We start from the raw sequence: 15,480 nt of genomic DNA, 5'->3' as shown, positions 1-15,480 counted from the left end.
AAACATGAGCAACCAGCCTGACTGGACCGCCTTGCAGGGCCTACAGCCCATCTGGACTGCTCCATGAGTAGCCGGTCTGACTGGACCGTCTCGCAGGGCCTATAGCCTATATGAACCGCTCTACGTGCCGCCATCCTGACTGGACCGCCTTGTAGGGAAAACAACATATTTGGTCGTCCCTGGGTGTCTTGGCCTACATCACAAAGCATGACCGCCTCAACCGAAACCAACATGTCAACATATGCAACAAACAAACATGAACACAAAGCCAACAAATACATATAACCATACAGATCTAACGGATCATAATAGCATAACATCATACCGTAACCAAGATATCAATCCAATGGGTCGGCCTTGGTGCATTCGACCCGTAAGTATAGTGAGAAAAACCCACATCACAGTCTGATGAATATCTGATCAATACTTTGCTCCCAAATACCGGCTTAACCCAAATCATAAATGTCAAAACATTTTCATTCTAAATTAATAACATTTCCCCACAAATACCCTTGGTCAAAACTGATCAAAGTCAACAAATCAACTGTGTCAACACAACCGAGTTTACTCAGGCTTCATACATGGGGCGTACTCTGGAGGTATGCGAGACATACAAGCATGTCTAAGGCATCGGGGCCAGATCTGTGTATGCGCAGCGTACCCTACGGTACACCCAACATACGCATCAACCCTCCTCTTAGCCTATTAAGCACTTATTTCTTCGACTTAACACGTCCAGTTGCAGATCCAAGGCTAAAATACCATCATTAGTCATAAAGTGTCCAACTTTTATAACTTTGCATGTCCATTAAGTGCTTAAAACACAAAATCTCAACATCTTAATGCATTAAGACCTTCTATAGCATGCATGGAGTAAAACTAACCACCAAGACCACATTTTTATGACTTAAAAATCACCATAAGGCATGAAAGGACGACTTATTTGATCAAGAACATGCCATGATAAAAAATCACCATATTTGGGTCAAAAAGTGCCCTAATGGAAGAAATGGCTAGATCTACAAGATAGAGTGGTCAAATTGTGAACTTTTTACCTCCAAGATGTTGCTAGCAAGTGTGGAATCCCAAATCTAAGTTGCTTCAAGGTTCTTGCACCTACTTCTTCTTCTTCAAGAACACCAAAAAGGCACACAAATGAGCTCAAAACACTCTTTCTCGCTTAGGGTTTGATAGAGGGTCGAAATCTCAGATGGGGGCCGATGAGACAATGATAAGTAAGACTATAATGATGTTCATATATGGGCCAAAACACCAAACATACTAGGGTGTGCCCTAGTACGCTCAGCATACGCAACGTACACCGCGTACTACTCCAATGCCCAAATTACCAAAATTTCACTATTGGCCATTTTGTACTCTTTCTTATACTCAAGGATCAAAATGCAATATTTAACCATACATAGGGTTACAATTGAAATACCTTAACATCTTGATGTTACAATCTAATCTCTTTTTAGAGATATGAGTAAATCTTTGAATGACTTGTAGTTATGCATAATTTTTAAAGATTTAATGAAGAAAAATATAACCCAAAAGTCAAGATCTTTATGGGTTATAGAAGACAATGAAAAAGAAGGGAAACGAGAGAGAGAGAGAGAGAGAGAGAGAGAGAGAGAGAGAGAGAGAGAGAGAGAGAGAGAGAGAGAGAGAGAGAGAGAGAGAGAGAGAGAGAGAGAGAGAGAGAGAGAGAGAGAGAGAGAGAGAGATGCGGGTTCTTTTTTATTTGATTTTAACATTTATATTTAAATAAAAAAAAGAATATTGTAAATGGAAGAAAACAAATTAAAATGGCGGATTAGTCTTTTCAAATTTATCAATAACCAATTTTACAATAAAACTAAAATCACTACAAATAAAAAAAAGGATTTGAATCAAAACCCGAAGAAAATATATATAAATGATTATTTTGCAGTTTTGTCTTTTTAATTTTATTATTATTATTATTTGTGTTAGTTGTATACTGTAGTTGCAAGATAAACCTAAACCTAGTTTTGACCATGGATGATCTTGTGTAATACTGTAATATGGACACTAGTAAGATCCACTCCGGACACATCCACAGCCGCCGCTACCAGTAAGCGTAACGTTCACAAAAGCAGAAGATCCCCTCTTTTTATGTTTACAAACGTGTTTACTTTTTCTGATTTTTTTTTTTTTAAAAAAATTTTCTCCCATGAAAGCTCTGGTCTCTGCCCTATCCACGCCTCAAAAACTGCACATTATAGCGGTACCCCCTCTCCGTCCACAATCTCCTCAGTTTTCCATAATAATCTTCATTCCATGTCTGTCCATTTTCTCGGATCATTACTACTGTCTCATTCTTCCTTAGCAAACCCACTGAAAAATTTCGTCGATTCCTACAAAAAACAAGACAAGAAGAGGTCTGTTGATATTCACAATTCAAGAACACAAGTTCTTGAATGTAATAACAATAATGCCAAATTCTGCAGACCCGATTACTCTGACCAGTTTTCCTGCGTACCCATCTCAAAGATTCAAACACAACCTGTCCCTGTACACAAAGATGGAGAAGACGAAGAAGATGAGGATCTGTGGCTGACAATGAAAGCCGAAGCTCGATCAAACGTTGATCAAGAGCCCATTTTGTCAAACTATTATTTCAGCGCAATCTTGTCTCATGATGTTATCGAGAGCGCTCTAGCTGATCATCTTTCCGTGAAGCTTAGCGATTCAAGTCTCCCTAGTGGAACCCTATACGATCTTTTCATGAGTGTGCTTACAGATGATTCAGAGATTGTTACAGCCGTTAAAGATGATTTGAGGGCTGTAAAGGAAAGGGACCCCGCTTGTATCAGTTATGTGCAATGTTTCTTGAATTTCAAGGGTTTTCTTGGGTGTCAGGCTCACAGAATAGCACACAAGTTATGGTCACAAGATAGAAAGGTCGTAGCACTTGTGATACAAAACAGGGTGTCGGAGGTGTGTGCATTGGATATACACCCCGGAGCTAAGATTGGGCGGGGGATATTGCTTGATCATGCCACCGGAGTAGTAATCGGTGAGACTGCTGTAATTGGGAACAACGTTTCAATTTTGCATAACGTCACGTTGGGTGGAACTGGGAAGATTAGTGGTGATAGGCATCCTAAAATTGGAGATGGGGTTTTGATTGGGGCAGGAACTTGTGTTTTGGGTAATGTTAGAATTGGAGATGGGGCAAAGATAGGGGCAGGATCGGTGGTGTTAAGGGATGTACCTGCTAGAACTACGGCTGTTGGGAATCCTGCAAAACTCATTGGAGGGAAACAAAATCCAGTTAAGCTTGATAAGATTCCCGGTCTTACAATGGATCATACTTCAGATATAAGTGAGTGGTCTGATTATGTTATTTAAAGTTTTTACTTTTAAACAAACAGGAGGTGGGATTATATTCTAGGCTTCAGGGATATCTGTTCTTGACTTTTTTGTTTGTTTGGAGATATTGTATATCTCTGAGAGTTGTTTAAAGGATTTAATCTATGATTAATAAAAATAGACTTTGAGGTTTTGAAAACTTTGTGAATGTGATTTTAGTAATTAGTTCCAATCCATCTCTGATTTGGTTTGTTGTACTACAAGTTTTGTGAACAAGAAGTCTGATCCTTGAAAGGGTCAATGATTTCCTTATGATTTTATACTCTGTTTTGTCCTTAAATCACAGTTTCCTGTCCTATAGTATCTGTATCGACATGTTCAAGAGCATCTTAGGCTGCATTTTTTGTTCTTTCCGAGGCGTGTTTCATGTTTCATTACCTGTCTTTTAGTATTGGTATTGACATGATCAAGAGCATCTTAGCTTGCACATTTTTGTTCTTTATGAAGCGTGCTCATAGTGTTAATCACTGACTTTTCTATTTCCAAATGAACATATATAAGGAATACCGTATTAGCTTGAACTGAAGTGATCTCTAATACAAATCCTGAATGGAGTTTGCTTTCTATTTCCAAACCCTTTTTACATTTTTCTTCATGTTCATGGTAATCAAAGTATTGAGGGGATCAAAAACTCCTCCCAATCTGCCACCTGGACCAAGGAAGCTTCCTATCATAGGAAACATTCTTGATGTTGTGGGACCATTCCCACATCATACTTTAAGAGATTTGGCTCAGAAATATGGCCCGTTGATGCACTTACAACTCGGAGAGAATTCCACCATCATTGCCTCTTCAGCAGAAACTGCAAAAGAGGTTATGAAAACCAATGATATAAACTTTGCTAATCGCCCTTTTCTTCTTGCTGCACATATCATATCCTACAAATCCACAAACATCATGTTTTCACCATATGGAGACTATTGGAGACAGCTGCGCAGGATTTGCAATTCAGAGCTTTTAAGTGCAAAGCATGTTCAATCACTAGGACCAATAAGGGAAGAAGAGGTCTCTCATCTCATCACCACTATCTCCAAACACTCAGGATCCCCAATCAATCTCAGTGAGCATATCTATGCACTCACGTATGGGATCCTTACAAGATCAGTCTTTGGAAAGAAGTTAAAACAACAAGAAGCATTGATATCACTTATCAATGAAGCTTTAGGCATATCTGGAGGATTTAGTCTAACCGACCTCTATCCTTCTTCTAAACTTGTCGCCTTTCTTAGTGGGCTCAGACCAAAACTTGAGAAGATTCATGAGAGATTTGATGTGATGCTTGATGACATCATTGAAGAGCACAAAGCACAACAAGTAGGAAAAGGAAAAGTAGACGTGAATCATCATCTGCTATTTGATGTCCTTCTCAAACTCCAGGAGCATGGCAACCTTGAACTTCCCTTGACCATGGACAATATCAAAGCAATCATCTTGGTGAGTATATATATATTAGATTCCCAAAGTAATTATGATATGATTCTTACAAATTTTCATCTCTCAGGATATAATATCTGCTGGTAGTGACACATCTTCAACAGTGATAGAATGGGCGATGTCAGAGCTGCTGAAGAACCCTGAAATAATGGACAAGGCACAAAATGAGGTTAGAAAAGCTTTCAGCTCAAAAACAACAGTCGATGAAAGTGGCATCCAATCATTGGAGTTTCTCAAGTTAATAATCAAAGAAACTCTGAGATTACACCCTCCAGCACCTTTGATGCTGCCCATGGAAAACAGGGAGAAATGTGAGATCAATGGGTATGAGATTCCAGTGAGGACGAAAGTGATTGTGAATGTGTGGGCGATTGGTAGAGATCCAAAGTATTGGAAAGATCCTGAAAGGTTTCATCCAGAAAGATTTCTAAACAGTTCAATAGATTACAGAGGTCTTGACTTTGAATACATTCCATTTGGTTCTGGAAGGAGAATATGTCCAGGTATCTCTTTTGGATTGGCTAACCTCGAGCTTCCACTCGCCTCTCTACTCTACCACTTTGACTGGAAATTAGCAGACAGCAGCAGGATGAATCAAGATCTTGACATGACTGAAGCTTTTGGTGTAACTGTTAAAAGGAAAACTTTCCTCAATCTTATTCCAACTCTTCGTTATCCTCCTGTTTACTAAAGTCATGTTTCTCTTCTCTTGGTTTTCCAAGATCTTTAGGTGTCTTCAAATTTCAAAATATGCTTCTACAAAAATGTCTTATAAACAAACTTTGTTAACTCTTTATCTTCTATTGTGTTTGTACAATCAATTACTTTCAAACACAGGAGTGGATTGATGGATATATTGTGGTAGTGCATGCGTTTCTAGGAACAATCGTATGGTCATTTATTTCTATTTACTTGCATACACAAGTTTCATATTCTGTCATCTAAGTACCCATTTGTCCTAAGGTTTTGGTGGGTGTTTTTATTTGCAGTTTCTTCCTACTGTCTCGTCATAGACTTTGCTTTCTTTCTCTTTAATAGAAAAAGGCAATAAAAAATTATTAGACCTTGAGGATGTTCCCGAGCTTGCTGTTTTGAGGAACAATATAGTCTTCAAGTAATGGAAAAGATCAAATTACTACATTTGATCTCACAAAATCTTTAAGGTACCAAGTATGGACATAAGTACAAGTTTGGGTAGTTTTAGCACTTTTATGCAAGTTTCAATATTGGTCCCTGAAAATTCTTTTTTGCTACGCCTTTTACCCCAAACATAACATGAAAATACTATATTTACCCTTTAACTTTATAAAAATCAACATTTAGATTTATTCCCTTTCATTTAATGTTAAATACTCTTTATTAATTTAAATAAATCCATTCTATTTAAGTATAAGTTAATTATTATAACTCTTTAGTTTTAAAATAACTTGTTTAAATTAATTATTTTTAATATAATTAATTTACAAAAAATTAAAAACAAAAAAGAAAAAATGGCAAGCGTGATAATCTACGTCTTCTAAATGACAAATGTGACAAGCTGTGTGGCAAATATGATGTGGTGCTGATGTGGACTATGACAAGTGTGACATCACACCCACCAGCCTAATAAAATGAAAGCAACATTTGAAACATTGAGGCACACGAGGATTATAAAAGGTACAGTGCGCTTTTGGACGATGAAGTTTTTTTTATCTAAAATGGTGAAACTGTGGGACGAAGAAGCCAAGACATCAAAAAGATACATGTATACTATATATGTGCATGATTAGTATATTAATTGACTAGTTTATAACCCGTGAAAACTCAAAATTATTCAATTGTTTCAAATAAATTATTAATTAAGATATATTTTTTTAGTTATATAAAATTGTAATCGTTGATTTAAATATATACATGAAATTATATCACCTCATAATATATATATATATATATATATATATATATATATATATATATATATATATATATATAGGGCTAGGTTATTTTGTTTCTTACATTTATTGTGTGCTAGGATGTACCAATACGATTTTAGTAAATAAAATAATTATTTAATTAAATAAATATAGATATTAAATTATTTCCATAATTATATTTGTATTAAGTGATATCCATAATTATAATTCTCTTTTTATGGAAACTAATTAAATCCGTCATTAATGTTAGCAATAACATTCTTTCAGAATGAATTCACATCTAGGTTTTTATATATGAGTTCGTATTTTGTTTCAGAACCCATTCACTTAAAATATAATAAAATTGTATTGAATATGAAGAACGAGAGTATATTCCAGTAGAATACACTCTCATTTTGCTTGAATATACTCTCATTCTTCTATATATGAATTTATTCTGAAAGAATATTATTGCTGACATTAATGACGAATTTAATTGGTTTCCATAAAAATGAGTTGTAAGTATGGATAACATTTAATATACATATAATTAATACTAAATTCTTATTGGTGCATTCTAGCACATAATAGATGTGAGAAACATTTGAACCTACCTTTATATATATATATATATATATATATATATATATATATAACATCTCAAAAATTAACAACCAAAAAATTTCATTTTTGATTTAAACATTCATAAAACAATTTAAAGAAAACAATATCAAGTTATCTCATTCCATAAAAATCATAGATCATGTATCTCAAAAACATATCATAGTACTAATCCCAAGAATCAATATGCGGAAAATAGTGTGTGTAATGCGCTGCTACCGTGCCGACTCCTTTCCCTTCGAAGAAGAGGGACCTGAAACAAAAAACGAAAACCGTAAGCACACAGCTTTGTGAGTTCCCCCATCATACCACATACCATACATAACACATATTGTCTAACATATATGGGTACTAGCTACCCCTTTAGTCTCTTTCAACCGGTAACATGCCTAGCATATCAAGGTGTTGGCCTACCCCTTCGGTCCTGTCGACCGGCACATCGCCTAGCATATCAGGGTGCTGGCATACCCCTTCGATCCTGTCGACCGGTACCTCGCCTAGCATATCAGGGTGCTGGCCTACTCCTTCGGTCCTTTCGACCAGTACTGGGGACTATTTCACCCCCTACTTCTACCACATAACATCCTAATTCATAAACATATAAGTCATATACTGCCTAGCGGCCCTATCGACTGGTACTGGGGTCTATCCTACACCTCCTACCATTATCACATATATCATAGCATACTAGCACATAAAGCATAACATACCAGATAATTATGACAAAGACAATCATCTAACAACCAACTTCCACTAGTGGGCCGATATTGTGGCCTTAGACCCACTTCTATTGGAAGGTAACTCACCTCGAATGTCGTGTAATTGTTGTACTATCCTCGGCTTTGGGATCAACTCCTCTCACCTCCTACACATAATAATCTCCTTTAATTACCCTTTCATACTCATAACCCCTTTAAGGGTCAACTCTGGTCAATGGTCAAAGTCAAAGTCAACATATTGGCCAAAGTCAACATCTTGGTTGACTCAACTTGCTGAGTTGGTCCATCAACTCATCAAGTTCCATAATCCATAGAACCCTGAAATCTCGATCCTACTCATTGAGTCCTTGCACGAAATCATCGAGTTCCGTGATTCATAAAACTCTGGAAATCCCAATCCTACTCATCGAGTTCTTCCTTATAACATAATCGAGACCTTTTAATCACAACTCGCCAAGTTCCTGCTTGAACTCGTCGAGTTCACCTTCATACAGAGTCGGGACATTTTGCTCATAACTCGTCGAGTTCCTCCATGAACTCGTCGAGTTCTTCAATCTTCAAATCCAAAACATGTCCAACTCGCTGAGTCATCTCCTAGACTCAACGAGTTTACTCAGTAACAGAAAAGGTTGGGGGACCACAACCTAACTCGCCGAGTTGTATGAACAAATCGTCGAGTCCCCCATGGTCAAAATCCATACAGTCGTCTCTAGTCGAGATTAACGCATCCAAGACATAGATCTGGTTCCCTAGGGTCGATATATCACGTAAAGTTTCTAACTTTACGTCTATGCATGGGTTATTTAGCTCAAAAAGCCCTAAAAAGTGGTTCACATGATGCATGGGACTCCCATGGCCATAAAGTTGGCACCTTTATGCCATGGAGTCCCTCCAAGGTTCCAGATCTGAAGTCATGACTCCAAAACATGCTTGCATCCATGAATGGTTCCAATATATGCTCCTTAAAGCCCTAAACTACCCCATGAAGAGATCTAGTAAATGAATAGTCAAGGTATAGACTTTATACCTCAATAAGGCTGCTTTGACCACGAAATCTCTAAATCCAAGGCTCCTTCCTTCAACCAAGCACTTCTAGCTTCCACTCCTTTAAGAAAACACCAAAGAGTCACTCTCTTTCCACTAACACACACTCAAAAGGCTCAAGTTCACGAATTAGGGTTTTTTGGAATGAGGGAGGCCACAATGGGGTGTTAAGGTCTTTAAATAAGGTGCAAACCCTGAAAAATAGGGTTTCACTCTGGCAGCCCTACTCATCGAGTCGAGGCTTCTCAAATCGTCAAGTAGACTTCAAGTCCCGCGTCCCAAAAAGATTCGTTCCTAATCGACGAGTTTGGGGCCTCCAAATCGTCGAGTCCCTTTCCAAAATGAATAATTCTTATTAAAATACATATCAGGAACCGGGCGTTACAAATCTCCCCCATTTATTTTAGACATCATCCTCGAAGTCTGCTGCATCTGGGAAGAGCTCGGGTAGTGCTCCCTCATCTCATCCTCCGACTCCCAAGTCCATTCTGAGCCCTTACGATGTTGCCATTGCACCTTCACTAAATCGACCTTCTTGTTCCTCATATCCTTCATCTTCCTGTCGAGGATGGCTACCGACCGCTCGATGTTGTTCAGGCTGTCGTCCACTTGAATATCCTCTAGAGGTATCACTGCGGAGTCATCTACCAGGCACTTCCGCAGCTGGGAGATATGAAAGGTACTATGGATCGGACTAATTTTGGTTGGCAAATCCAGTCTATACACCACCTTGCCCACCCGGGCTGCAACCCTGAAAGAACCAATTTACATGGGGTCCAACTTGCCCCACTTCCTGAACCAGATGACACCTTTCCAAGGTGATACCTTCAGGAGAACCATATCCCCGACTTTGAACTCCAGGTCCGAATGACGCTTATCGGCATAACTTTTTTACTGACTCTGAGCAGTCTGAAGCATGCACTGGACCTGCTGGATCCTCTTTGTCATCCCGAGTACCACTTCGGTACTCCCCATGACCCTCTTCCCCACCTCACCCCAACATATCGGGGTTCTGTAGTTCCTCCCATATAACATCTCGAAGGGAGGATGGTCGATACTCGTGTGGTAGCTATTATTGTAGGAAAACTATGCCAAGGGAAGGTAGGTTTCCCAGCTACCACCAAAGTCCAGGACGCATGCCCGTAGCATATCCTCCAGAGTCTGGATGGTTCACTCGCTTTGACCATCTGTCTACGGGTGAAAAGTCGTGCTAAAGTGTAGACGAGTACCCAACTCATCGTGAAACTTTTTCCAGAATCTGGAAGTGAACCGCACATCTCCGTCAGAAATCATGGAGACTGTCAATCTGTGTCGAGCTACTACCTCTCTGATGTATATGTCGGCCGAAATGCTCTCCTGGATCGGAATGAAATGGGCACTCTTGGTCAATCGATCCATGATGACCCAAATCGAACCCACTCCCCGTGCGATCCGGCGAAGCTTCGTAATGAAATCCATAATAATATCCTCCCACTTCCACACATGGATATCCAACGGCTGCGTCTTGTCGTGAAGCCTCTGATGCTCTGCCTTAACCTTTCTGCAGGTCAGGCATATCTCGACGTACCAGGCTACATCCCGATTCATGCATGACCACCAATAGTCTGGACAAAGATCTCTATACATCTTCGTCGCCCCGGGATGGATGGAAAATCTCAACTTTTGTGCCTCCTCCATCAAGATCTGGCGCACGCCACCTGCGTACGAAACCCACACTCGACAGTACAGTGTCAACAGCCTGCGGCTATCATAGTCGAAGGAGGAAATATGGCCCACAATATGTTCACTCTTCCGGTGTTCCTCCTTCATAGCCTCCTGCTGGGCCTCCCGGATCTTCTCCGAAAGCGGAGTCACCACTATCTTCCTCAAGCAAATGTCTCTGATCGGGGCTGCCTTGCGGCTAAGCGCATCAACCACAACATTGGCCTTCCTCGGGTGGTAGAGGATCTCACAGTCGTAATCCTTCACCACATATAGCCACCAACGCTGCCTCATGTTCAGATTCGTCTGATCCATGAGGTACCTCAAGCTCTTATGTTCCGTGCAAATGGTATAGCGGACCCCATAGAGGTAGTGTCGCCAAATGTTAAGGGCGAAAACAACCGCCCCAACTCTAGATCGTGCATTGGGTAGTTCGCCTTATGAGGTTTCAGCTGCCTCGAGGCGTAAGCGATGACGTGCCCTCTCTGCATCAACACTGTGCTCAAACCCGAAATGGACGCATCGCAGTACACTACAAAGTCCTCCACACCCTCTAGCAGTGCTAAAATCGACGCCTCGCACAACCTTTGTCTCAACATCTCGAACGTTGTATGCTGCTCAGGCCCCCAACGAAATACAACGACCTTTTTCGTCAGCCTGGTCAAGGGTACTGCTATCTTGGAGAAGTTATGTATGAATCTCCGGTAATAGCCTACTAACCCAAAGAAACTCCGAATCTCAGATGGAGACTTCAAAACCTTCTATCTCATCACGGCCTCCACTTTGGCTGGGTCGACCAGAATCTCGTTATGGTTGACAAGGTGCCCCAGAAACTGCACCTCGCGCAACCAGAACTCACACTTGGAGAACTTGACATACAAGCTCTCCCTCCTTAGGGTATCCAACACCTCCCGCAAGTGCTCCTTGTGCTGCTCCTGCATCTTGGAGTAAACCAAGATGTCATCTATAAAGACTATTACATACCAATCCAACATCAGTCTGCATACGCGGTTCATGAGATCCATGAATGCGGCAGGGGAATTGGTGAGCCCAAAGGGCATCACCACGAACTCATAGTGGCCATAGCGAGTCCGGAAAGCAGTCTTCTGTACATCCTCGTCTCTGAATTGCATCTGGTGGTAGCCTGAACGCAAATCTATCTTGGAGAACCAAGATGCCCCCTGTAGCTGGTCGAAGAGATCATCAATCATTGGGAGTGGGTAACGGTTCTTCACCGTTACCTTGTTCAACTCTGAGTAGTCTATACACATCCGATGCGACCCGTCCTTCTTCTTCACAAACAGGATCGGGGCTCCCCAAGGCGAACTACTCGGCCTAATGAATCCCTTGTCTAACAGCTCCTGCAGCTGTGTAGACAACTCCTGCATCTCGGGAGGAGCCAACCGATATGTTGCCTTAGCTATCAGAGCCGCACCAAGGACTAGGTCGATCCTGAACTCCACCTGTCTCTCTAGAGGTATCCAAGACAACTCCTCTGGAAATACGTCTGGGTACTCTCGCACCACTGGCACATCACTCACAGTCGCCTTACCCGCCTCCCGGGTATCCATAACATAGGCGACATACCCTGCGCAACCCTGTTGTAGGTAGTGCCTAGCCATCGCTGCCGAACACATAGTTGGTCCATGTTGCGACCTCTCACCCTGAATCACCAACTCTCCCCCACTTGGGGTTCTGATACGTACCAACTGCTACGCACAGTCGATCACTGCCCCATTAGGGCTCAACCAATCTATGCCGATGATGACCTTGTTCCCATGCAACGGAATGGGAACCAAATCCATGAGGTATTGCTTGTCATATAATCTCAACACGCAATCTCTGAAGACCTCTGATGCCCGGACAGATCGATCGTCAGCAATCTCGACCTCTAAAGGACAATCTAATGTTCCTGAAGACTCAAAAAGCCTTTTGCTAAGAGCAAGATATACAAATGATCGGGTAGCCCTAAGTCAAATAACACCTATACTGGGATGTCGTTCACATGGAACGATCTCGTCACCACATCCGGTGCGCCACACGGCTCCTTGGCGGTTAACTATAAGGCTCGGCTCCTCACCAATGGAGCCTTTGGCTTGCCTTATCGGCCATCCGTGATCCGCAGGGTAGCTGGAGCTGGCGCTCCTGATGTTAACCTTGGACAATTGGCCTTTTTATGACCCTTCTGTTTGCAATGGAAGCAAATCAGGTCTGATGTTTGAAGAGTGGGGGTAGGGGCAGTGCAATTGCTGCTAAAATGCCCAGGCTTGCCGCACTTATAGCAACCCGATGACCCTAGTCTACAAACCCCCTAACGTGTCTTGCCGCACTTCCCATAACGACTCCGGCCCTGCTAGCCTTTCGACCTAGTCTCGGATCCCTTAGGTTTATTCCCCGAAACCCCAGTAACGTGTCCAGCCTCCACCTTCCTCTTTCGGATGTGCTATATATCAATTGCCCTCTCTCACGCCCTGGCTATCATGTCCTCCAAAGTCGGGCATGCTGAGTAGCTGACATGTTTTCGGATGTCAGCTCTCAGCATATCATAGTATTGGGTCTTCTTCATCTCCTCGTCGCCTTCATACTAAAGTACCAATAAGGCCCTCTTCTTGAACTTGGTGGTAATCTCTGCCACTAACTCAGTCGTCTGTCTTATATCAAGAAAATCCTTGGCCAACTGTTGGATCTCCACATATGGCGCAAACTCAGCCCTAAACATGGTCACAAAGTCTGACCAACTCATAGTCTCGAAGACTGGGGCTCCCAATGAATCACTAACTGCCTCCCACCAGTCCCTAGCTCTATCTCTCAAACAACCTGCATCATACCGGACCTTCGACCCCTCATGGCAGAAGCTCATCAACTGTACAGACTCGATGTCTGCAATCCACCTCTTGGCTAAAATGGGGTCCTTCACCCCGTGGAAGTCTGGCGCACCACATCCCCTGAAATCCTTGAAGGAGAGTGTGCATGTCCCTGACTGGCCAGATGCCATGTCGCTCCTGAATGCCCTAAGATGCTCCTCCATCAGCTCGATGATCCCTTCCTTGATCGACCCAAAAATCACCGGGGTCGCCTCAAGGATGCCTCTTGTAATCTCAGGCGCGCTGAACTCGCGTAGTCCATCATCACCTGCACCCAAGCCTGAACCTGATCCTGACCCAGACCCTGAACCTCCTACTCCCTGACATGTCACCACCATTCTGAAATAAAAACACATAATCGTCAGGGTCATATATAACCTCGAGAGGTCTCACACACTCTACAAGTTCCTTGGTTCCATCGCGACCCTTTTTGACTTGAGTACGGATCCTCTACTTTCAGTAGTACGTGCCCATACTACCTTCCACATCTATCCGTACTTTCCTCAAGGATTTCCTTGACTTCACCAAGTCCCTTTCACTACTACTGTTCAATGTGCTAATCTCATCCTAGGCTTATCCTAAGGTAACCTCCAACCCACTCTCCACCATCAGTTGCATAAGAAGTCCATGCTACCTCTCCCTAACTAGCTTACGAATACTATTACATATTACTAAGACCAGATAATTCTCCGAATGACAGGTCTCTCCCTACAACGGTTAGACTCAAACAAGAGCTGCGAAATAACGCTAAACCTAACCTTCTGAAACTATTTCGTCCACGTAATATGTAACTTAGCACATTCACTTACTGGTTAGTTAAATATAACTAGGACTCCTAAAAGCACAAAGCAAGCAACATTCGGGCATTAAGTAACCCAAACAACGCATATCCCATTCAGGTGATCATATCGCTGACTTATCAATTCTAACATGTAATTCCATAAGCACATATATCAGGCACATCATGCATCTTCCTAGATCATCAGCCCTAATCCAGCATGCAGTTCTTATAATCATACAATAGTCATATAAGGCATCCTTACTAGATCCTTAGCCTTAATCTAGAATGCAGTTCTTATAATCATACAATAGGCATATAAGGCATCCTTCCTAGATCCTTAACCCTATTCTAGCATGCAATTCTCATAATCATATAATATATCTTAACAACATGTATGGGTATCTTGGGGAAAACTTACTTGAGCTTGGCCGATTGCATGCATCACACACCTTATTCTTTCTCAAAACTCTTTATTTTAAATTTTAGAAAAACTATTTCCTTGTAAAAATCTTTCAAACCCTCGATTTGAGTCCAGACATGTAACGCCCGTAGATCCGGGCTAGTCAATTTGGAGATAATAAGGGTCGAAAATGACTTTTCGACAAAAGATTATTTAGAATAAATAATCTTAACCAAGTTTTATAATATATCTCAAGGGTTCCGTACACATAAAGAACGCCGAAATCCGAGTTATAACGAAGAAGTTATGGCCCGTCGAAGTTTTACGGCAAAACCGACACGGCACCGGGAGACGTAAATAGTGAATTTACGATGGAGGACTTTTTAGCCTTAGTGATCTAAACCAAAGTTGTAGTATATGTTAAGCCGAGAACATCCATAAAAAGAACGCCCAAATCTGTCTTCGTATAAGGAAGTTATGATTTTTCTAAGATTCGGCTTAGCAGTGCACGACCCGAAACTCGAATTTTAGTTCGAGCGGTTTTTGGCTTACGCAAACGGATTCTGTATGAAGGAGTTACGAATTCTTCGCGGTCATTTATCAGTTTAAACTCCTCTTACTGTTAAAT

At 41.4% G+C, this 15,480-nt stretch overlaps 2 protein-coding genes across 2 annotated transcripts; both read left to right on the top strand.

Moving 5' to 3' along the window:
- Nucleotides 1-2,119: 2,119 nt before the first annotated feature.
- LOC145061153 (serine acetyltransferase 1, chloroplastic-like) lies at nt 2,120-3,535 on the top strand. The gene has a single exon (XM_079008552.1). The coding sequence runs from the start codon at nt 2,137-2,139 to the stop codon at nt 3,373-3,375; it is 1,239 nt and encodes a 412-aa protein (XP_078864678.1). The 5' UTR covers nt 2,120-2,136; the 3' UTR covers nt 3,376-3,535.
- Nucleotides 3,536-3,682: 147 nt separating this feature from the next.
- LOC145061152 (premnaspirodiene oxygenase-like) lies at nt 3,683-5,735 on the top strand. Its single transcript, XM_079008551.1, has 2 exons — nt 3,683-4,830; nt 4,898-5,735. The coding sequence occupies exons 1-2, from the start codon at nt 3,946-3,948 to the stop codon at nt 5,519-5,521; spliced, it is 1,509 nt and encodes a 502-aa protein (XP_078864677.1). The 5' UTR covers nt 3,683-3,945; the 3' UTR covers nt 5,522-5,735.
- Nucleotides 5,736-15,480: the final 9,745 nt, after the last annotated feature.

This window comes from Lactuca serriola, chromosome 7, assembly GCF_051521515.1.
Source record: "Lactuca serriola cultivar US96UC23 chromosome 7, Lser_US96UC23_V15, whole genome shotgun sequence".
Lineage (NCBI taxonomy): Eukaryota > Viridiplantae > Streptophyta > Magnoliopsida > Asterales > Asteraceae > Lactuca > Lactuca serriola.
Note: the sequence above shows the minus strand (reverse complement) of the source record. Positions and strands in the feature narration are given on the sequence as shown.

Bases quoted from the DNA above. Each gene is read 5' to 3' on its own strand.
- LOC145061152 (XM_079008551.1), top strand. From the start codon at position 3,946: ATGGAGTTTGCTTTCTATTTCCAAACCCTTTTTACATTTTTCTTCATG. The intron at 4,831-4,897 runs GTGAGTATATAT...TTCATCTCTCAG, and splicing joins ATATCAAAGCAATCATCTTG to GATATAATATCTGCTGGTAG.
- LOC145061153 (XM_079008552.1), top strand. From the start codon at position 2,137: ATGTTTACAAACGTGTTTACTTTTTCTGATTTTTTTTTTTTTAAAAAA.